The sequence below is a fragment of the Tursiops truncatus genome, chromosome 8 (assembly GCF_011762595.2).
Source record: "Tursiops truncatus isolate mTurTru1 chromosome 8, mTurTru1.mat.Y, whole genome shotgun sequence".
In the NCBI taxonomy this organism is placed as follows: Eukaryota; Metazoa; Chordata; class Mammalia; order Artiodactyla; family Delphinidae; genus Tursiops; species Tursiops truncatus.
The window spans coordinates 15,436,431-15,458,686 of record NC_047041.1 but is presented as its reverse complement, the minus strand read 5'-3'; the positions used below and the strand labels follow the sequence as shown (position 1 = coordinate 15,458,686).

At 55.2% G+C, this 22,256-nt stretch overlaps 1 protein-coding gene across 6 annotated transcripts; it reads left to right on the top strand.

The window, feature by feature from the left end:
* Positions 1-5,189: 5,189 nt before the first annotated feature.
* SIDT2 (SID1 transmembrane family member 2) lies at positions 5,190-21,805 on the top strand. 6 transcript variants are annotated; one of them, XM_033862032.2, is made up of 26 exons: positions 5,194-5,926; positions 7,559-7,680; positions 7,991-8,155; positions 8,244-8,289; positions 8,705-8,806; positions 8,915-8,998; positions 9,814-9,913; positions 10,111-10,176; positions 11,107-11,200; positions 11,548-11,600; positions 12,643-12,714; positions 12,861-12,941; positions 14,005-14,123; positions 14,424-14,497; positions 14,605-14,671; positions 15,226-15,299; positions 15,444-15,567; positions 16,048-16,165; positions 16,654-16,790; positions 16,992-17,100; positions 17,333-17,409; positions 17,584-17,630; positions 17,892-17,997; positions 18,628-18,738; positions 20,152-20,265; positions 20,339-21,805. In XM_033862032.2, exons 1-26 carry the CDS (start codon positions 5,744-5,746, stop codon positions 20,399-20,401), a joined length of 2,508 nt encoding a protein of 835 aa, XP_033717923.1. In that variant the 5' UTR covers positions 5,194-5,743; the 3' UTR covers positions 20,402-21,805. The 6 variants fall into 6 exon arrangements, 4 of the variants coding, with proteins under 4 accessions (XP_073664262.1, XP_033717923.1, XP_033717924.1 ...); XR_012333310.1 differs by lacking the exons at positions 20,152-20,265; positions 20,339-21,805 and having other exon boundaries at positions 5,191-5,926; positions 17,559-17,630; positions 18,628-18,737; XM_033862033.2 differs by lacking the exons at positions 5,194-5,926; positions 7,559-7,680 and having other exon boundaries at positions 8,084-8,155; positions 8,646-8,806.
* Positions 21,806-22,256: the final 451 nt, after the last annotated feature.

Sequence of the window (22,256 nt, the reverse complement as noted above, 5' to 3'; positions counted from 1 at the left end):
TACATGCACTCCAATATTCATAGCAACATTATCTTCAGTTGCCAAGACATGGAAGCAACCTAAGTGTCCATCAACAGATGAATGGATAAAGAAGATGTGGTATTATATACACAATGAGATACTACTCAGCCATAAAAAAGAATGAAATTTCACAATTTTCAGCAACATGGATGGACATGGAGGGTATTATGCTAAGTGAAATAAATCAGACAGAGAAAGACAAATACTGTAGGATATCACTTGTATGTAGAATCTAAAAAATACAACAAACTAGTGAATATAATAAAAAATAAGCAGACTCACAGATACAGAGAACAAACTAGAGGTTACCAGTGGGGAGAAGGAAGGGGGGAGGGGCAAGATAGCAGTAGGGGATAAAGAGGTACAAACTATTATGTGTTAAATAAGCTACAAGGATATATTGTACAACATGGGGAATATAGCCAATATTTTATAATAACTATAAGGAGTATAACCTTTAAAAATTGTGAATCACTATATTGTACACCTGTAACTTATATAATATTGTACATCAATATAATACAAGTATACTTCAATAAAAAATAAAAAAGAACTAGATGGAATTAATAAAGATGGTTTTTATAGGAAAAGTGAAGTTAGAAGAAAAAGCTAGACTGGTTCAGAGGGACAAAAATATCGTGAATGAGAAAATCACCTTTGTGAAGACTCTAGGAACCAATGAAATAACAGAAGCAGCTATAGGATGTAGCCTGTGTCCGAGCCAGAGTGTAAAGAGAGGGGACCTGTTCTGATAAGAACAACTTGGAATAAGGACTGGGTAGCTGTATGTGATCTTTAGATACAGTCAGAGAGGAGTAAAAGGTTCTTCAGTTGCATCTTCTGATTTCTTAGCCAGGGACCCAAGGTTTCTTGAAATAGGAGGATGGCTGGCTCAGTTTTATCAGTGATCTTTGGAGACACGGATTTGAGTTGATCAATTATTCATCTGCTTGTTTTCAGCAACCTGATGACCAGCCTCATTTCCTGGAAAGCCCTGATGTTGGTTCCATCACACGGCCACAGGGAACCGGATGCCTGAACGCACTGTGCACACTTCCCCTTCTGAATGGTGAAAACGAAGGTTTAGGAAATGCAGAGTGGCTGATCTGTCTCTGGCAGAAAGTCCTGGCCACTTGGTCAAAGCTCTTCTCCCTTGACTCCCCTTCTACTCTTTAGACAATAGTTCAGGATGATGAATTCAGTCAAGCCCAGCTCCACTGTGTGCGGCATTTAGGAGGACAATGGAGATGAGAGGTGGATCCTGAAGGCTCAGAAACTGCAATTTGCCTAAGATGCACAATACAGGGAATTAAACATAGAACTTTCTATCATCAAAGTCCTTCTTTTTTCCACAACACCATGAAGCTGTGGGATGGGTATGAGACCTTATCCCCAGAATGACAGAGTAAATACTGTACCTTTAACTGATTCCTAATCTGATGTGCACCCCCTTTTCACAGTCTTTGATGGAGAGAAAACAGACATGAGGGCAGCTCTGGGAAAGAACAGAACTTGCATGGTGGGAAGAAGGGCTGTACTCTTGCTTCTGGAGCTGCCTATACCCAGGACAATTGTATTTGATCTCCAAGTAGATACACTGAGCCCTTTTTACCGTCACAGTGAAAACAGGGGACTTCAAGTTCATTTCCTTCAGGGGGGCTGGTTTTGCAACCTTTTTTTCTGGGTTAAAGTTATACCATTAGTTAATTCTAAAGTCTGTTTTGATTCTGCCACCCACCTACAGACACGGCCACTACCTACCACCCAGATTCCTAAATTACTCGATCGGATTCAGCTAATCCATCCTGCTGTTGGTGAGTCCTAAGGTCATTTTAATAATACCCCTGAGCCAGCCGAAGCTTCCTTCCTGTCTTCTTGCTCCAAACTCTGAAAATCCTGTGACACAAAATGGAGCTGGACTCGTGGAAAGCTGTGAACCTTGTCAGCTGCCTGGTGAATGGTCCCATTTCCCAGGTCCTTTCTGCATTCAGGATCAGAAGGATGGCCCACAGGGAAATGAAAGGAAGTCATCCAGCCTTGTGACCCAACACTGCCCCCTTCATCACCAGGGCTGGGGTTGGGCTTTTTATATAACATGGCAGAGAATGCAGTAGCTGGGCCTATGCAGAAGGCCAGGGGGCCTGCCCTCAGGACTTGACATCTCTTTGCACTTAGAAGTCTGGCTTTGAGACCCAGCACTGCCCTTCTTTTTTTTTTGGCCGTACGCGGACCTCTCACTGTTGTGGCCTCTCCCGTTGCGGAGCACAGGCTTCAGATGCGCAGGCTCAGCGGCCATGGCTCACGGGCCCAGCCACTCCGCGGCATGTGGGATCTTCCCGGACCGGGGCACGAACCCATGTCCCCTGCATCGGCAGGCGGACTCTCAACCACTGCGCCACCAGGGAAGCCCTGCCCTTCTTTTACGCTGACTGCTGCAGCCAACAAAAAAAGCCTTCACTCCACTCAGGGCTGCCAAACCTCAGAAAGGGCCTATTCATAACAGGCTTGTGCTGTCTCTCCCTCCGGCCCCCAACCCTCCTACCCACCGTGGGTGGGGCAGCAGGGCTGAGGAAAGTTCTGCAGACCTGAGAAACCCTGGGAAAACACAGGGCTGCTGCCCTCCCACCCTGTCTGAACACTCAAGGTTAAGCCCTTGAGACCTTGAAAAAGGAAAAGATGTTGCCCGGAGAAAGGGAGCAAACAGAAATATTGATCGTCACAGTTGTTTGGCCCCAGATCGGTAGTTCTCAAAATTTATTGTGTATAGCAAACTTCTGGAGTGCTTCCTAAAATGCAGATTCCTGGGTTACACCTCTAGAGACTGTGATTCAAAAACTGCAAGTAGGGTCTCCATGAGCATTTTAAACAGGCCTAGAGGCACATTTTGCCCCCAAACCTGAGGCAGAGTTGGAATGTTTCTCCCCACCCCCAAGCCCAGCCTGGGATTATTCAGTACAGCCTCAGCACCAACCAGCCTATGGCAGAAATGCTCCGGTCCTCAACTTGTGGTCCCCACAGAACCCGGGAAAGCTCCTGGCACAGACAGGGTAGACCAGTTAAATCACATCAGCCTCAGTGGGGAGCTCAAGCTCAGGGTGGCAGTATTTCTTAGAGTTCCAGATTTACCGGGAGGTTTGTGATGAGGGAAAAAGTGAAGTGCAGTTGGAATGTGGAAATCTACATTGACTCTCCACACTGGGTTGCTGACTGCATGGAGGGCTCATTGAGAAGATACCTCTTGTAATCCTGAGGGTCCTCTGATTCCGATTCAGGTTTGTATAGATATGTGGGATAGAGTACTGGACCAAGGCACAGGGGACTTTAGTGAACTACTCATGAGCTGACTTTTTCTGGGCTTCGCTCTGCCTATCTGTAAAATGAGGGGTTGGCCCAGGAGTCTGCTAAGGTTCTAGAGTTCTCTAGCCCCTGCAGCTTGCTTTTGTTCTTCATCCTCACGTATGAATGCCTGGGCAGGGGCTAGGTCTAATTCTCTCCCTCACTGTTTGCCCAGTATAACTAGAACAGTACCTGGTACATAGTAGGTGCCCATTAAATATTTATTGCAGGAATGAATACATATTTATAACAGGTCATAAGCTAAAATAGTCCTGACTGGAACAATGCGCAGGTAGTGAGGCAGGGGCAGGGACTGAGGCTGCTGGAATCTTGCAAGCAAGAGAACCCTGACAAGTCAATGGCCTAGGTGGCTTCATCAGGGTATCTGACAACTTCAGAGGTGGCCTTTCTTTCCCTTTAAACATATCTAATTTGTCTTAGGTATGTTCTTAGAATTTGTGTACATTGTAGAAAATTTATAAATTTTAAAAATATATTAAATAAACGTAAAGACCATCCAACCAGTGATCTTTCTTTTTTTCTTTCTTTCTTTCCTGAACTTGTCTATACTTTTGGAATTAGAGGAAAATGATATGATACATGTTATTTATTTACATTTATTTTTATTTATTTATTTTTGACTGCATTGGGTCTTCGTTGCTGCGCGCAGGCTTTCTTTAATTGGGGCCAGCGGGAGCTACTCTTTGTTGTGGTGTATGGGCTTCTCACTGTGGTGGCTTCGCTGTATGGCCTCTAGGCGCGGCCTTCAGTAGTCGTGGTGCGTGGCCTCAGTAGTTGTGGTGCAGGGGCTTAGTTGCTCCGCGGCACGTGGGATCTTCCCGGACCCCGTGTCCCCTGCATTGGCAGGCAGATTCTTAACCACTGCGCCACCAGGGAAGCCCGATACATGTTATTTAAAAAGCCACCTGTAATTCAAGGGTAATCATTGCTAAATTTTATGCAGTTTTCAACGTTTTTCTATGCATGTCTATGTATTTGGAAAACATACTGTTTATATAGTGTCATAACCTGAATTCTCTGCTTGCATGTCCCTAAATGTCTTAAGCATCACTTTCAATGGCTTCATGATAATAGTACATTTAAGCACTCCCTCATTATGGACATTTAAGCTGTTTCCTTTAAGCTTTGTATTATAAGGATCACAGTGATAAGGATATTTGCCCACACTTTTTTTTTATCTGTATTTCTTATTTCCTTAGGATAGCATCCCAGAAGTGGAATTATTTGGTCAAAGAGTGTAAAGCTCTTTAAGCTCATTGAGACGTGGTGCCAAACTATTTTGTAGAAGTTTCTTTCAACGAGCTTTGTAGCTGCCCCAGCAGAGAAGAAGAGAAACAGCCCTTCGAGCTTGAAGGCATCCTTGAAGCTGTGTGGCCGCTGCAGTGGGAGGCGGGAGCGCACAGGGTTTCTCGGGCATTTCTGTCTCGGCTTCCCCTCCACGGGCAGTTTCCTAGTTCTTAGAAATTTTTCTTTTCTTAAGATAATTGGGAGAAAAAAAAACGTCCCAGGGGTGGAGGATGTTAGTGGTAATGGCAGTGGTGGTGGGGGTGAGGGTGACCCTTACGTGTGAAAAAGAGAATTTGTCAACAAGAATCCAACACTTGGAGATCCTTCACGGAAACATCCATCTAATCCAAAGTGAGCTTCCAGAGAAGGTCGGGATAATGAAAGAGGAGCCGGTAACAGGATAGGAGTGGGAGAAGGCCTCCAGCTGGAAAGCGGCGTCCCCTTTAAGACCCAAGCCGAAGCCTGGCCCTTTAAATCTGTGTCAGTTTCCCCTGACGTCAGCGGGCGGGCCGGCAGCCCCGCTGTTTACCGCCCCGCGGCGTTGCTCACTCCCCGGAGTTCTGAGCACCGAAGCCGGCGCCCCAGAAACTCGCCGCGCCGCGCGGCGTCGGGTCGCTACCACCTATCACGCCCCTCACCCTCAGACTCTCCTCCTTTCGCGGCCGACCCCGCCGCCGGCTTCCGCTCCCTTCCGCCCTCCCTCCCTCCCTCCCTCGCTCCCCTTTCCCGGCGTCTCCAGGCTCCCAGCAACTAGCCGCCTCCGGGCTGTCACGGCCCTGGCGGGCGTCCGCCGGGTCTCCCAGCCGTGCTCGGCCCCTCGCGAGCTGGGGCGCCTTCCTGTGGCCCGTACCCCAACCCCTCCCCACCCCCTCCCAGCCGCCCCAACCCCTCCCTGGCCGCTGAGAGCGCGTCTGCGGCTTCAGGGGAGGGACCGTTTCCTAATCTCAGGCCGAGGTTAAAGTTCTGGTCCTGGTGAGATGCTGGAAGTTGCGGCCAGAGCCGCAACCCGCCCTGGAGGTGACCTGTCGCTTATCGTCGCCGCCGCCGCTGCCGCCGCCACTGCCGCCCGGCCGGGGCCATGTTCGCTCTGGGCTTGCCCTTCTTGGCACTCTTGGTGGCCTCGGTCGAGAGCCATCTGGGGGTTCTGGGGCCTAAGAACGTCTCGCAGAAAGACGCCGAGTTTGAGCGCACCTACGTGGATGAAGTCAACAGCGAGCTGGTCAACATCTACACCTTCAACCATACTGTGACCCGCAACCGGGTGAGGGAAGGGGCTGGGCTCGGGGCTGGTGGTGAGTGGGCTAGCGGACCAGGGTTCCGCGATGCTGTCAGTCCCCAAGAACAGCCGCCCCACTGGGTTTCCCAGAACCACGCTGGACCCTCTTGCCAGCCCTTCTTCCTTTGCCAGGGATGTTTGTTCTGAAGCTACCAGTGGACAGTTTCTGAAGTTGCCTCTTTCCCATCTTCTCTTTGATCCCTTCCTTTCTACCAGCTGTAGTCTGAGCAGGACTGGCCTGCTCCCTACCCAGCACCCAGAGTCTGACAGTGCTGTGGGGTCTGGGAGCAAGGAAGCAGGCTTGCTACTGGGCTTGGCCCAGAAAACCCCAGGGGGATGAGACAGGCCCAAACTGAAAGGCTCTGCCTCCAGGGAGTTATAGCTGAGACTCCCCAGGGAAATGAATGCAGGACTTCCCAGGCTGCGTTAACTGCTGGGAACTTCCCAGCCCTCTTCCTTCCCTTGGAAAGACAGCTGGCCTTGTAAGTTGAAGGTGGTGGAGGTACAGCCAACCCCAGGTTGGGTGGGAGGGGAGAAGGAGTTTGCCTACCGTGGAGAAGCTTCCTCACCCTGATTTCTCTTTCATTTCTCCCCAGCTGTGAGTTGAACATGGGCACAGCTAGGTCTGGGAAGCCTAGACCCCAGGCAGGGCTGAGATTTGGAGCACTCTTGCAGCCTGGCTCACGGTCTCCTGCTCAGCTCTCACCAGGACTGGATTTACTAAGAAGTGGTGGAGTTCAGAATGGGAATCTGATTTTTTTTTTTTTTTTTCCAGAATGGGGAGGGATTGGGTTTTGATGGCAGGCCAGGATCTGCCTTCAGTGCCTGGTTCTCTGAAGTTTGATCTCATCCAACTTAGAGTCCTTTCTCTTTTTGCCCCCATATGTGGGGTTACCCTGAGAACGGTGGCCTCTATCCGTCTGGGAGGTGCTGCCCTAAGGGCTTGGGTTTCAGCAGCCCAATAACAAGCAATCCCAGGGTTTATTTTATTTTTTTTTTTTCTTTAAGCTCCGACTGTCCTATATACTTTCCTCCATAGTGCCAATGGTGGGAGTGTCTCCATTTTATAGAGGGGGATGTTGAGGCTCAGAGATGTGAAGTGACTTTTCCACAGCCCTATCCCTTGGTCAGAGCTAAGGATAGAACTTGGCCTTCTTGGCTTTCAACGATCCCTGTTTCCCCACCTCCCCGTGGCCTCTGGCTGCCAGATGAGTTGTAGAATAGGAACTTCCTGGCTCACAAGGAAGAAGGTTGGGGAGCACTTCTTGCTCTCCCGTGTCCCTGTGTGTGCGCATGTGTGTACATGCACGTGTGTGCAGACGCATGTGTGTGCAGGCATGTGCATCCGTGAACTTTTATAGCAATGGGGTATGCTGGGGATGCCTGAGGTCTCCATTGTGTTTCCCATCCTCTCCCCTAAGTCCCTCCTGGAGTCTGGGGGCTGCTCTGGCAGATGAAGGGGCATAAGGAGCTCCCCAGCTCGACCTGGATGGGGAAAGCACAAAGCCGTCTGCTTGAGGGAGGGCAGAGCTCACAGTCTCTGGAGCCATGTGTTCCCGTGGCAGAATTAGAGTCACCACGGGCTTGACTGAGGGACATTTCCGTGTCATCTTGCAGACAGAGGGCGTGAGAGTGTCCGTGAATGTCCTGAACAAGCAGAAGGGGGCTCCTTTGCTGTTTGTGGTCCGCCAGAAGGAGGCGGTGGTGTCCTTCCAGGTGCCCCTGATCCTGCGAGGGATGTGAGTAGGACCTGGGGACCAGGGAGGGGGGGTAGGCCCAGGCCAGGCCTTGCCCAGAGCCTCACTCAGGGCCTTGTCCAGGGCCCCCGACCACCTGGGTGCCCCTCTGTTTCTCCTCCCCATTCCCCGAGCCAGGAGGCTGGTCAACGGCGCAAGGGCCCAGCCAGCTGACCTGGAGCTTGTCAGCCTAGTGGAGGGGGGTAGGGAGGTAGTGGGACCAGAGCGGAGGAATTGGGGCTCTGCTCCCCTGGAGTGGCATGCTGGCTGTCATGGAACCGCAGTCATGTCTCATCTCTGCCTCGGACCATAGGTTTCAGCGCAAGTACCTCTACCAAAAGGTGGAAAGAACGCTGTGTCAGCCCCCCACCAAGAATGAGTCCGAGGTCCAGTTCTTCTACGTGGATGTGTCCACCCTGTCACCAGTCAACACCACGTACCAGCTCCGCGTCAGCCGAATGGATGACTTCGTGCTCAGGTCTGCAGGGGAGAGCGAGGGGGCCACGGTACTGGCCTCCTTCACAAGCTCTGGGAGTAACGGTGGGGGGCTCTTCTCTGCCCCACAGGACCGGAGAGCAGTTCAGCTTTAATACCACGGCAGCGCAGCCCCAGGTAAGACCTCCCTGTCAACGGTCCCTCCAGAGGAGAAATGGGGAAGCTTGAACTTGGGGGTGGGAGTGGTCAGCACTCTTTGCCAGGAGTTTCAGGTTGGTTGTACTCTCCGTGGAGGACTCTCTAGAAGCAGGAGCACTTGCCCTAAGGTGGCAGGGGACAGACAGTATAGGAAGTGCAGAGACATGGGGTCTGGCTGCCATCTTTCCTACTTGCCCTTTGGGCACTGTCCTGAGTGCCCAGCTGAGGTTGAGGGGAGTGGTGTATGGGAAATGGACCTGCTTGTGGGCAAGGCCTTTCTTCCCAGAGAGCCTCCACTGCCCAACCCTGGGAGGATTCACACTCTTCCCTTCTAGAGGGGCAAAGAGAGCATCCTCATGGGATGGGGCTCTCCCCGCCCTCCCTATGCCCTCAGTACTTCAAGTATGAGTTCCCGGAAGGAGTGGACTCAGTCATTGTCAAGGTGACCTCCAACAAGGCCTTCCCCTGCTCAGTCATCTCCATCCAGGATGTCCTGGTAAGTAACCTGCCCTTTTACTCTCCACCAGTGGATAGCAGGGCTGCTGAAGAGAGGGGACAGGGCCCAGGACCCTGCCCATCTGTCTGTCTCCTCCTCCCTCTGTAGTGCCCTGTCTATGACCTAGACAACAACGTAGCCTTCATTGGCATGTACCAGACTATGACCAAGAAGGCAGCCATCACTGTGCAGGTAGGAAATGGGCGTGGCCCGCTGGGGGATGCGGCCAGGTGGTTAGCTTTCCTAACCCTCTCTTCTTCTCCCCTGCCCCATTCCTATCCTACCCACAGGACTGAGTCTTGGCCATCCAGTCCCTGAGACTTTGGGTCCCCTTATACATGCAAGCATTGAACCACAATCCCAGTTGCCTTTGGGGACAGGAAAGAGCAGAGTACCCTTTATGGCTGCTCTGTACACGTCATTCACCACAGCTGGGAGAGGAAAGGGCCCTGGCTGGTGTTGAGGGCTGCCCTTGGCAAAGGCTAAAACCTGTGCTGGGGGCAGGGAGGGAGAGGCATGTGTTCAGCTCACGAAATCTAGTTGTGCAGCTGACGGAGGCAGCACGGCCCCTCCACTTTTTCTCCTGACTGATGCCCAGGCTATAATAGGGCACCCATGGGTTCCATGATGATGGGGCATACCCTCATTTGCTCACCTGGCAGTAGTGTTAGTGCAGGGTATGGGCTCTGGAGTCAGACGATCCTGGCTCTACCACTTACTGGCAGTGTGACCCTAAGCTGACATCCAACAGGGATAATGATAGTACTCACTCATAAGGATCTTTGTGAGGATTCAATAAAATAATATATGAGCAAAGAGTTTAGCATAGTGTCTGGCCTGACACTATGTATTCAGGCCAGACAGGGTTAGGTATTCAGAAAAGGATGGTGATGGCGATGACAAATGATGACGGTGCTGTGATGATGGCAGTCATCTTCGTCATCACTGTCCTCACCATCCTCCTCATCGTCACCATCATCGCCATTATCACCGTCCTCATCCTGCAGCGCAAAGACTTCCCCAGCAACAGCTTTTACGTGGTAGTGGTGGTGAAAACTGAAGACCAAGCCTGTGGAGGCTCCCTGCCTTTCTACCCCTTTGTAGAAGGTACATTTTGTGCCCTGGGCCTGGCCAGGGGTGGGAGGGCTTGGACACTTCCCGGGAGGTAAAAGAGCCTGTGTGGCTGATTGATGGATCTGATGGGATGTGGGTTTCTGGCTCCAGACTCTCCCAGGCCTGGTCCCACCAACTCTAGCCAAGCTCCAGGCAGGCGCTGGTTTGCCATTTTGCCATTTTACTTCCAGATGAACCGGTCGATCAGGGGCACCGCCAGAAAACCCTGTCAGTGTTGGTCTCTCGAGCAGTCACGTGTGAGTGTGGGTGGCTGAGTGGGGATGGCCTGGCCACTGGCTCTTCTTTCAGGCCTGGGGTAGGGAGTGTTCTCTGAATGGGAAGGGTAAGGAGGACCTACTCGAGCAGGCTGACAGGGTAGGAAGGAGGAGTGGTCTTGGAGGGCTTCATGACGGGGGGTGGGGGGAGGGAGCGGCGGGAGGGTGAGTAATGTGCTTTGGAGCATCCATGAGTAAAGAGATGGAGGGACTGAGATCTAGATCTGTCTCTGCCACTGTGGGCAGTGTAATCTCATTGAGCCTCAGTTTCCCCATCTCTGTAACAGGAGTAATAGAATGTTAGTCTCTATTAGCCTCACTAAGTCGGCTTAGCACAAAATTAGTAGGAAAGTTCCAGGCCCCTTAGTCATGCTCGATAAATGTTTACTGAGTGATTGAATAGAGCCCTTTGTAAACTGGAAAGTATAAGATAAAAATAAAGGATTGTGGCAGAAGGGGAAAGAAGCTGCCTCTCCTGCATGGATTCCTTATTCAGCACATTTGTTTCCAGTCCCTTCTGTGTGCTTGGTGCTGTGCTCTAGCTGTGGTCCTCAGGGTGCCCCTGTCTAGAGCCTGTTGCTATGCAGGGTGCTGAAGGCTGTGAGGAACCCAGGACAGTCACTGTGGGAGGTCAGGGCAGAGAAAGCCTCCTAGAAGGCACAGCTCCTCAGCTGTGTTTTGAAGGTTAAGTCAAGGAGGGGTCTTGGAGAAAGAAGTAGGGGAGAAAGTTCTAGCAGAGGGAACTGTGTGAGCAGAGCCAGGAATCATGTCGAGTTTGGCATATTGTTGGCACTGGCTGGGTCATTCCACCCGAGGGGAGACGTGGAGAGAGATGAGCCTGGGCCCTGCGTGCTGTGATGGGCAGGCGTGGAAAGTACTGGTGTATTTTCCTTCCCACTTCCCTGCCCACAGCCGAGGCCTATGTTGGCGGTATGCTCTTTTGCCTGGGCATATTTCTCTCCTTCTACCTGCTTACCGTGCTCCTGGCCTGCTGGGAGAACTGGAGGTAAAGTGCGACCGCTGGGCCCTCCCCTGCTCTGGGGTAGGTCAGGCACGGGGAAATGGCCTGGCAGGATCTGTGTGGCCCTGGATAATCTCCAACCACGAGGCATAGGAATGCAGGTCCCTGTGAGGGTCTGAGGTCCCTGGGCCTCTGCTCTGGAAACCAACCCCTCCCCTCAACCTTCTTCCCAAGCAGGGAGACCCCGCATTGCTTCCCAGCCTGGGAGGACCCCTGGGATCATGGATGGAGGACAGGGTTATGGGGTGGAGAGGGTGGAAGGCAGGCCAGCCCAGCATAGGAGGGATCCTCCGGCTGCCCTTCTGGTTTGTCTCTGGATTCCGTCCCTGCAGGCAGAGGAAGAAGAGCCTTCTGGTGGCCGTGGACCGAGCCTGCCCAGAAAGCGGTACCTCCAGAGGGTCTGGGTTGGTGGGCTGTTTGCTTTGTGGTTTGGTGGGGATAGTGGTGGATGGTTCCCTTGGGGGTTGGAGGAGGAAGGTCCCACTGAGGGCTTCTGGATGTTCAGATAGGGAGTAACACTGTAGGTGGAAATGGGCCTGGGGCAGTGTGCCTGTTGGTCCCTAACGTGCCCGTCTTAAAGACTGTCACTTGATTCATTCAGTGTCTGGGTCTAGGTACGCTGTCTGCCGCTTCAGACAATGCGACTCACCGCCTCTGGGATTATTAACCTTTCGTTCTCTTTCCCCTTCTTCTACCCCTCTCTCTCTATCCTCCCTCCTGCTTGGGACCTTCTCTCTCAGCTTCTCTCCTTGGTAAGCTCCAGGTGCTGTGGGCGGAGGAGCTGGAGTCCAGAGTGGGGAGGGGGAGGGGAAGTAGAGGGGTGTCTGGGTGGGACCCGGGCAGGCCGATGCTGGTCTGTCCTTGCTGCTGGTAACTTAGATGGTCAATTCCTTGACTTTGCTGTCTTTCTAGGGAGGAAAGAGGGGCCTGAGAGTTTCCAATGGGGCAGGTGGTGGTGGTGGGATAGGTGTTTGCTGGTATAGGTGCTTATTCTTTGCTGCCGCCATGGCCCCTCTGTGTCTCTCTTTGGATTCTTCCTTCCCCCTTCTCCCTGGCTTGCAGCCTCTCTCTGCTTCCAAGGCTAAGGGGTCCTTGACTTCTTTCTTTCTTTTTCTTTTTTTTTATGACTCATAAATTATAGTTTATTGAATTTTTAGAAACAGAATAATTAAGCATTGCAAATTTGTTTTAACATTTCTGTTGAAAAACCTTTAAAGTGTATACATACATACTTTAATAACCACAATATACTCTATGATATTTAATTTTTCATGGTAACAAAGGGCTTTGAATATTAATCAATATGCTAAATACTAAACTACTATAATATGTGCAAGAGATTTCCTAGTATATTATTCTCATTTTAGCCTGGTAGCACCCTGCAGGTGAGGAAGGTAATGTAAGGGGTCCCTGACTTCTTGTTGCAGGTCACCCTCGGGTCCTGGCCGATTCCTTCCCTGGCAGCTCCCCGTACGAGGGCTACAACTACGGCTCCTTTGGTACGCGTCCGCACTTGAGCTCATGCTTGCCCACTCGCCGGGTCACCACCTCCAGGGTGGCCTCCTCGGCGCCCCCTGGAGACGGGTCCAGAGTCCCCTGCCCTGAGGTCTCTTCTGCCTGCCTCACCATTTACTATTCCCTACAGAGAATGGTTCCGGCTCCACTGGATCCACCGATGGTCTGGTTGGCAGCGCGGGCCCTGGGGACCTCTCCTACAATTACCAGGGTGAGTGGGCCAGGCGGGGCAGAGCTGTGCGGTGCAGGGCTGGTGCTGGCTGCACGAACCGTGACGGTGGGCGGTTGCCTCTTCTGCCAGACGCTGGAACCAGGGAAGGGCTTGCTGTCTCCCCACCCCTCTCCTCCCTCATCCCTTCCTCCTTGGTCCCACTTCCCCGGTAACTTTCCCTTTCCTTTGAAGGGCACGACCAGTTCAAGCGGCGCCTCCCCTTTGGCCAGATGCGGCAGCTGTGCATTGCCATGGGTAGATGTGGGGAGGGCTAGTGCTGCTCTACCAATCAGCTCCTGCCAGGGCGGTTGACTGGAGCCAGAAGGCTCTAGGACCATAAAGATGCTTTGTGCATGGCTTCCCCATCTAATGCCAATAATTGCTAGCTCGTGTGTCTTTTGAGATAGGCAGGCACTGGCCCCTGATGCTGGCAAGCTGGTACCCCAGCCTCCCCCAGGCCAGATATTCTGGTTGGCTGTTGTGTTTTCCAGCACCTCACTCTCTGGCCTTCTGGGGCTCATGGGCCGGGGTGTCATGTCCTGGCCCTGGGGGCCTTTGGTCAGCAAGGTTACAGGAGGAAGCTTCCGAAGGCACAAGAAAAGAACAGGATAAAGGATTAGAGAGGAGGCAGCCTCTCACCCTTGCCTGCACCCCAGGGCCCACTGGGTCTTTACCCAGTGGGGGCCAAGGCAGTGTCTTCTCAGAACCCACACAGCTGGGCATCTTCTAATCAGCGTGACTTCTGCCAAATTCAGTCCTGCTGCTCGTGTTTGGGGCCCGGGGTCTGCTCGGTGTCCTGGCCTGGAAGCCTAGCTCAGTGAGGCGGCAGGGCTGGAGCGGTCCCTGTTTGGTGGCCTCTTCGCAGAGTCCACCCTTGTTGCCCTCAAGGACTTAGGAGCACCCGATACCTCCTCCCCAGGCCTGAGCCCACCTCTAACCCCGCTCTGAGCCCACAGTTTGCCTCTTCCCACTGCCTAGTAATTGTGACAATTGTCCCAGGTGGGTGGGGACAGACCTTGGGTTCTGTGCCCACTAGGTTACCCTTCTCCCCTTTCTGCCCCAGACCATTCCCTTGATCCTGTGGGCACCCGGCCACGACTGGACTCCATGAGCTCCGTGGAGGAGGACGACTATGACACATTGGCCGACATCGATTCAGACAAGAATGTCATTCGCACCAAGGTGTGACCCCACGTGGGTTGGCCCTGGTCACGGGTTCCCAAGGAAGGGAGATTGTGTGTTCAGCCCCAGCGTATCTCGCCACTGGGTGGCATGTTATGAAAGCAAAGGGAAGGAGCTTGCTGGGGTGGCACAGATTCCAGGGGAAATTGACTCGGCTCCCAGCCCTCTGGACCGCCCAGAACTCGGCCTGCTGGAATTCTGGCCTGTGGGAGGGAGGCCCCCCCATGTCCTCCTCTAACCTGGGCGAGAGGGGCTTCTCTGGGGCAGTGGGGCAGGGGGCTCACTCCAGCTTCTCCCCAGCAATACCTCTGCGTGGCTGACCTGGCACGCAAGGACAAACGCGTCCTGCGGAAAAAGTACCAGATCTACTTCTGGTGAGTGGGGGAGCAGGCCGGCCTTCCTGTCATTGGCAGGACGGTGCGGTGGGTTCTCGGGTTCTTCCTCGGTGCTGCCACCTCACCGCCGCCCTCCCACTCCTCAGGAACATTGCCACCATTGCTGTCTTCTATGCACTTCCTGTGGTGCAGCTGGTGATCACCTACCAGACGGTGAGTGGGCAGGGGCCGGCTCCCCAGGGCCCAAGCTAAATGCCCTCGAGGAGCTGCCCCAGGCTGGGACAATGCCCCAGTGCAGAGCCTTCCAGCCTGCGGCTTTGGAGCCAGCACAGGTCCTAGGTCATGGGTCCTGGGTTCCCATCCCAACTCTGCCTTACCAGCTGGGTGGCCTTAAGCAAGTCACTCAACCTCCCTGAGCCTCAGTCGGTTCATCTGCAAAATGGGGGCAGCATGCCAGCAGTGGTGGCCCCTCCCCCAGGTCATGGGGATTTATGAAACAAAAGTGCTGGGACTTTGTAAGTCTCGGTTTCCCTTCCCTCTTCTCTGTACTGTGGGGCAAGAACCTCCGTCATGGTCATGCCTCAGGGTTTTCAGCCACACCTAGCGAGGGGGGCAGTGACTTTACCAAAAGTGGTTCTTGCTGGTGTCACGTGCGCACACCTGCTGGCCGTGGCGGCACCTCCCATCCGTTGCAGAACGTGACTGGTGGTGGCGCAGGCTGTGGACTGAGGCACTTTAGCAGTGCCCCCTCCCTGCTCCCGCTGCAGGTGGTGAATGTCACAGGGAACCAGGACATCTGCTACTACAACTTCCTCTGCGCCCACCCTCTAGGCAACCTCAGGTGGGGATCCACTTGGGAGGAGGCCCCTTTTCCCGTCGTACGGTGAACCAGGGCAGGGGCAGGGGCTCTGCGAATGCCCGCCTCGGGTGGGGAAGTGGCCAGGGCATGAGGCCGAGGCAACGTGCCCGCTGTCGCCCCTTCCAGCGCTTTCAACAACATCCTCAGCAACCTGGGGTACATCCTGCTGGGGCTGCTCTTCCTGCTGGTCATCCTGCAGCGCGAGATCAACCACAACCGGGCGCTGCTGCGCAACGACCTCTACGCCCTGGTGAGGAGCGCTCGCCTGCCTGCTGAGGCCTCAGGCCCAGACCCTTCCTAGCAGGCAGGGCCCTGCCCAGCCCTACCCAGCCCTGCCCAGCCCAGCCCTGCCCTGCCCAGCCCTGCCCAGCCCAGCCCAGCCCTGCCCAGCCCTGCCCAGCCCTGCCCTGCCCAGCCCTGCCCAGCCCTGCCCTGCCCTGCCCAGCCCAGCCCAGCCCAGCCCAGCCCAGCCCTGCCCAGCCCAGCCCAGCCCTGCCCAGCCCAGCCCTGCCCTGCCCAGCCCTGCCCAGCCCTGCCCAACCCTGCCCTGCCCAGCCCTGTCCAGTCTTATCCTGCCCAGCTTTGTTGTGCCCAGCCCGGCCCTGCCCTTGCTAAATACCCACTCTACCCCCCATCCCACTCCTTTCTCATGATCTCCCTCTTTAGGGCCGCTTCCTTCCTCCCTTCTCGCCTTACCTCATCTCTCCCTTCCCTTCTCTCTCCGAAACAGGAATGTGGGATCCCCAAGCACTTTGGCCTCTTCTATGCCATGGGCACGGCCCTGATGATGGAGGGGCTCCTTAGCGCTTGCTATCACGTCTGCCCCAACTATACCAATTTCCAGTTTGGTGAGCGGGGCCTCCCTCTTCCCTGGCTGAACCTCAACAGGAATCTGCCTGAGTCTGCCACCCCCATTCACCCGCAGGGATTGGGATCCCCAAGATACAGCCATGTGGGCGACTCCAGGGCTGGAGGACCTGTGTGAACACGCATCCTAGCTTGTAGAACATAAGCGTCTGGATGCTGTTTCATACATCTGTCAAGCCTTTCCTGTGGAAAGGCACGTGCACGCACTGAGAAAACAAAGATAATTAAGATGCAGTCCCCGACCTCAGAGTGCTCGGACTAAGTTGTCCTTGTCGTCAGGGGAAGTCAGACTGTGGGTGACAGCCAGTGGGGCGGCAGTGGGGCGTGGCAGGGACAGTTAAGGAGCTGCAGTTCAAGCGCCAGCCCGCCACCAGCTTGCTCAGTGGCTGTGACGAGGTGTGGGGACCGGGGTTCCATGCCCGGGCTCCGCAGATGTTTCCGTAGCTCACATCCACGTCCCTCCACCTAGACACGTCATTCATGTACATGATCGCGGGGCTCTGCATGCTGAAGCTGTACCAGAAGCGGCACCCAGACATCAACGCCAGTGCCTACAGCGCCTATGCCTGCTTGGCCATCGTCATTTTCTTCTCTGTGCTGGGCGTGGTGAGGCCCCGGCCTGCTCTGCTCACCTGTAGGAAAGGTGCACACGTGTGCACACACCCCCGTCCACCCCTGCAGGAGAGAGCCCTGCTCCTTCCCTAAAGTGCCCTCCCAGCCTGGTGGGCTTAGAGCCGGCTCTCCCAGAGGAAGGGCGGGCCGGGAGAGCAGCTTTCTCCTCAGCCCTGCCTTTGGTGGCCCCAACAGGTCTTCGGCAAAGGGAACACAGCATTCTGGGTCATCTTCTCGGTCATTCACATCATTGCCACCCTGCTCCTCAGCACACAGCTCTATTACATGGGCCGCTGGAAGCTGGGTGAGCGCTCGCCTGGGGCCTGCTGGGGTTGGTGGCCTCGGGGACCTGGTCTCATGGGAGGCTTTTGGGTTCTGCCCTCTCACAGGGGGCCCAGGGGAGTCACTGGGTACGGAATTCAATGAGGCCTTGGCACAGCTGTGCCCCCGAGAGGCCCTGGGTCCTCTCAGCTGGCACAGACCAGGGGCCGGGACAAAAGGGTGCCCGTGCCTTTCAGCACCTTCCCTTCTTATAGACTCGGGGATCTGCCGTCGCATTCTCCACGTGCTCTACACGGACTGCATCCGGCAGTGCAGCGGGCCCCTCTACGTGGTACCTGCCCAGCTCCCCGGGCCCCTCCTCCTCTATCTCCACTCTTCCTCTTCCCTCCACTGGGGGGCACTCGGAGCGCAGCTGAGAGCCCAGGGGCGGGGTGGGGACCCTCTGACGGGCCTCCCTCCACTTCTCTCCCTGTCTCTCAGTTCCCCTGTCTCTGCTTCCCTCCAGGACCGCATGGTGCTGCTGGTTATGGGCAACATTATCAACTGGTCACTGTGAGTCCGGCCATCATCTGTGTAGCCAGGCTGGGTGGGCAGCTCGGCGCTTGGCCAGCCATGGGCTTCTGTGGGGAACATGGACAAATTTGGGCATGAGACATGGGGGCTGGAGAGAGAGGTGTTGGCCCCTGGGGTTCTAGAATCTTCTGTGGGCCTCTGAACCCAGCCCCACATCCTCATAAAACATGGGTTGGTGGGGAGGGAGAGCCCTTTCCTTGCTCCTCCCCTGCTTCACCAGCTCTTCCTCCCTCCTGCCAGGGCTGCCTATGGGCTCATCATGCGTCCCAATGATTTTGCCTCCTACCTGTTGGCCATCGGCATCTGCAACCTGCTTCTTTACTTTGCCTTCTACATCATTATGAAGGTGAGCGGGGCTGGCTGAGCCCCTCAGCCAGCGGCTCTGCCTTGTGGGGAGGGAGATGGGCACAGCCTCCCTGGGGCAGCACCAAGAGGGAGTGAGAATTTTTCTGTCCATCCCTCCAGGCTACTGAGTCTTGAGGAGGGGAGAGGCTAGTCTCTTGCACGTACTCCCTGGGAGCCAGCTATATCCTCAGACCCGTTTCCTGAGCCCCTTCTGTATTCTAAGTATGGCCCGTAGAACTGGTAGCACTTGAGGCCACAGCTGGCAAGAGCCCCGTTCTGTGGAGAAGGGGTTGAGGAGGTGGGGCTTGCTGAGTCTGTGTTGGGCTTGGGCCTCCGAGGGCTAGGTGCTTCCCAAGGGCCCCTCGTGCCATCCACCGTGAGAGGAGCCCCCAGGCCGTACACCCCCCAGCACAGGGTTCTGGGCACATGGATGGAGGCCCAGCCAGGGTGGGCCTCAGGGGTGAGGACACCAGGCTGCTAGTGTGGGGACCAGTTGAGCTGTGTAGGGTGATGGGATGGATCCAGGAAGGCTTCCTAAAGCATCCATCCTGAAAGCCTGGGACGGCGCTTCCAGGGCAGGCCAGGAAGTGGCGCAGGGCCCTCAGGCTGCTCTTCCCCATCTTCCCCCCAGCTCCGGAGCGGGGAGAGGATCAAGCTCATTCCCCTGCTCTGCATCATCTGCACCTCGGTGGTCTGGGGCTTTGCACTCTTCTTCTTCTTCCAGGGGCTCAGCACCTGGCAGGTGAGTGGTCCTCCTGCCAAGAGGCTACGGGAGTCGCCCACAGGCTCATCGTGAGCCCACAAACAGCCAGTTCTCTTTTCAAAAATTGTTTGTGAGCATCGCCCGTGCTTTTCACAGCTGCTTTCTCATTTCGTCCTCCTACCGTTCACCACGCCAGTGTGGAAGTATCCCCATTTTACTTATGAGGCAGTGGAGGCTCAGACAGACCCAGTGACCTGCCTAAGGTCACACAACCAGTGGTGGCACAGCTGGGGTTTGAAGCCAGAGGTGTCAGGCTCTTCCCTCTGCCTCGTATGGCACCTGCTGTGATCAGAAAGACGTCTGGCAGCGTCTCTGCCTTTGAAGCACTTACAATCTAGTTCCAGAAAGAGAGAGACTGTCAGTTCCTGGCTTTTCTTTACAATATAGTACAATGAAGGGTAATAGACTAGACAGGTAGGGGATGTGTAGGGGGGCAGAGGACAGAAAGGCTTCTGTGAGTTAGGAGGTCCAGGAAAGCTGCTTAGAGGAGGCAGGGCTTGCTCTTGGCCTTTAGAGACCCTGGCTGATGGGGAAGGGCCCTGTGGCCCAGAGGTGCCGTGACTTGAGTAACGAGGCAGAGGCAGCTTAGGGGTCAGTGACTGCATTCGCTTGGGAACCGGGTAAAGACCGTGAGCTCCTTGAGGGCGCTGCGGAGCTTTCTTGGTCATCTCTGTGGTCTCAGCATATGGCACGGACGGCCCCCAGACACAGAGTGAGGTCCAGCCAGTGTTTGCTGGACGGAGGTTGGGGAGATAATGGCCGACCTCGAGGGCCTCGGGTCATGGCCCACAGGTCCTGGCTACTATCACCCTCGGGCGGGGCCGTGTGAGCTGACAATAGTGCTTTGGAGAGAAAGTGAGCCGGGAGGAGCCCTGGAGGACTGATTGGAGCCGGGGGCGGAGTCCAAGGCAGGGAACGGAGTTAGGAGGCTTTGGTGGCCTTCTAGTCCTTCAAGGGAATCATGACCAGTGCTCTCAGGGAGCAGTCTGCAACTAAAGGCCAATTCTTAGGTGTGGGAGATGAGGGCAAGGGGTGAGCCTGAAAAAGGGTGCTCTCCACGGGCTTCCCTGGTGGCGCAGTGGTTGGGAGTCCGCCTGCCGATGCAGGGGACACGGGTTCATGCCCCGGTCCGGGAGGATCCTACATGCCGCGGAGCGGCTGGGCCTGTGATCCATGGCCGCTGAGCTTGTCCGGAGCCTGTGCTCCGCAACGGGAGAGGCCACGACAGTGAGAGGCCCGCGTACCACAAAAAAAAAAAAAAAAAAAGGTGCTCTCCAGCCTAGGGCTGGGGCTGGGAACTGGGAACAGAGAGTGCCTGGAGGGGATGGGAGCTGGTCTGGCCCAGCCTCCCCTGGGCGGTGTCAGCAGGCAGCTCTCCCTGTTCCACCCCAGAAAACCCCTGCAGAGTCCCGGGAGCACAACCGGGACTGCATCCTCCTCGACTTCTTTGATGACCACGACATCTGGCACTTCCTCTCCTCCATCGCCATGTTTGGGTCATTCCTGGTATGTCGGGGAGGCTGGAGAGGAGGCGGAGGTGGCCTCCTTTCCTGGGCTTGACTCCGCATCCGCCCTCCAGGTGTTGCTGACACTGGACGACGACCTGGACACAGTGCAGCGGGACAAGATCTACGTCTTCTAGTGGGAGCCGGGCCCTTGCTTCTCTCACTGGGCCCTTAGCTCCTCTGCCGCACTGCCCAGAGCCTCCGTAGTGCCAGGGGCGTGAGTCCCAGCCCTGCTGCCCAGTGCCAGGTGGCCGTGGGACAGCGAGGTCCAGCCCAGGCTTGGCCCAGGACAGTCACAGGGTGGCCTTGCGCCTTGTTCCTGCCCTCTGCCGGGGAGGAGGCCTGCCCCCCTGAAACCCTGGATGTTGGCCAAATTGCTGTTTTCTTCTCAGTGTTGGGGCCCTCCGCAGGTCCCCGTCCGTCAGCTCTCTGTTTGTCATCTGCAGAAGAAAGGAGGGAAGTGTCGCCTGCCCATCTCATGCCTTGCATTCTGCCCATCCTTCCCCTCCCCCCTGGCCTGGGACCCAAAGCCCTTTCTTCTTCCCCGAGCTTCCACTCCAGGGCCCTGGTCTGGGGCCTGATTCTCTGTCCTGCACCAGGGTTCTCTCCACTACTCCTGGGTCTGCATCTGGCTGCCATCACTGCCCACTCAGCTCAGCCAGGATGGATGGGGCTGTCGGATTTTGGGGACCGGCCAGCTGGTGCTGGGCTTTTGGTGCTAAGGCCTGCGAGGGGTCCCAGGCAGTGCTGCCTCCTACCTCTGACCTGTGCTCAGGGCTGGCTCTTTAGCAACGAGCATCAGCCCACATTGTCAGAACCACCTTTGATCGAACGACTGAATTCAGAGGTCACTTTCGTATCCCGTCAGCTCCCAGACTGATGTTGGCACCAGGATTGGAGGGAAAAAGCAACTCACTTTCCTTCCCTTCCTTTTTCTTTCCAGGCCCTTAGTCCTGCCAAGCCCCAGTTGGGGGCCTTTCAGTGCCATTGACACTGCCCGAGAATGTCCAGAGGCGAAGGAGGGGAGATACAAAGAGCCCAGCCCGGCCCGCCGCCTCCACGGCCACGGGAGCCCCAGTGCCTATCTTAGAAAGGGGCTCAGGGAAGGGACATGACATTCCCCTCTATGTCCCTGGTCCAGCCTCACTCTAGGACCCAGGGCTGGCTTCTAAGTTTCCGTCCAGTCTTCAGCCAAGTTCTGTGTCAGTCGCACACATGCACACATATGAAATCTTGGAGTTTACACTGAGTTGCCCCAGCTCCGGTTCCCCTGGCTGCTCTGCGCCTTGGATCCTCTTCGCCCTACCTGGTCTGTTCTAGATGCCAAGGTCGGGGGAGGTCAGGTCGGGCCTCTGCCTTGGGGATGGGAATGTGTTTTATTCTCCTCAGCTTGTTTTTATAGCTCTCCTTTGGGCTGGGGAGAGGAGGAGGGAGGGTCTGGATCTTTTTTCAGAGCTCCGTTTAATGTCTTTCCATGCTATGGTTGCATTTCTGTTTTCTATGAATGAGTCTGCATTCAATTAAAGAAACAACCAGATGCAGTTCTTGGGCCCATCTTTGCTCCCTCTTTCTGGGTGAAGATGTTGAGAATGATGGGTGGGGCAGGGCGCCCCCATTTCCCAGGTCTTCTGGTCTACCTTTCTCTTCCAAGCCCCAGTCCCATCGGGAATAGCAGTCCCTCGATGCCCTCACGTTTTTTTTCTCTCCTTTGAGCAACGGCATCAATTCAGTCACCATTTACCAGGGGCCTGCTCCATGCCAGGTGCCATGAGGGTGGAGAGGATAGCGTAGTGAAAAAGCCTTAGCTGTGCCATCTCACCTCCGAGAGTCTCCCCTTACCTGGCAAATGGCAGCAGCCTCTGCCCACCTGGTCCCCACCCACCAGTCAGACGAGCTTCACTTCTGATCTGAGCCTCTCCCAGCTCGGCGGGCTGCAGGCCGCAGGCACAGGCAGTACTCCCTGACCTGCTTTAATGGACAGGTGGTACTCTG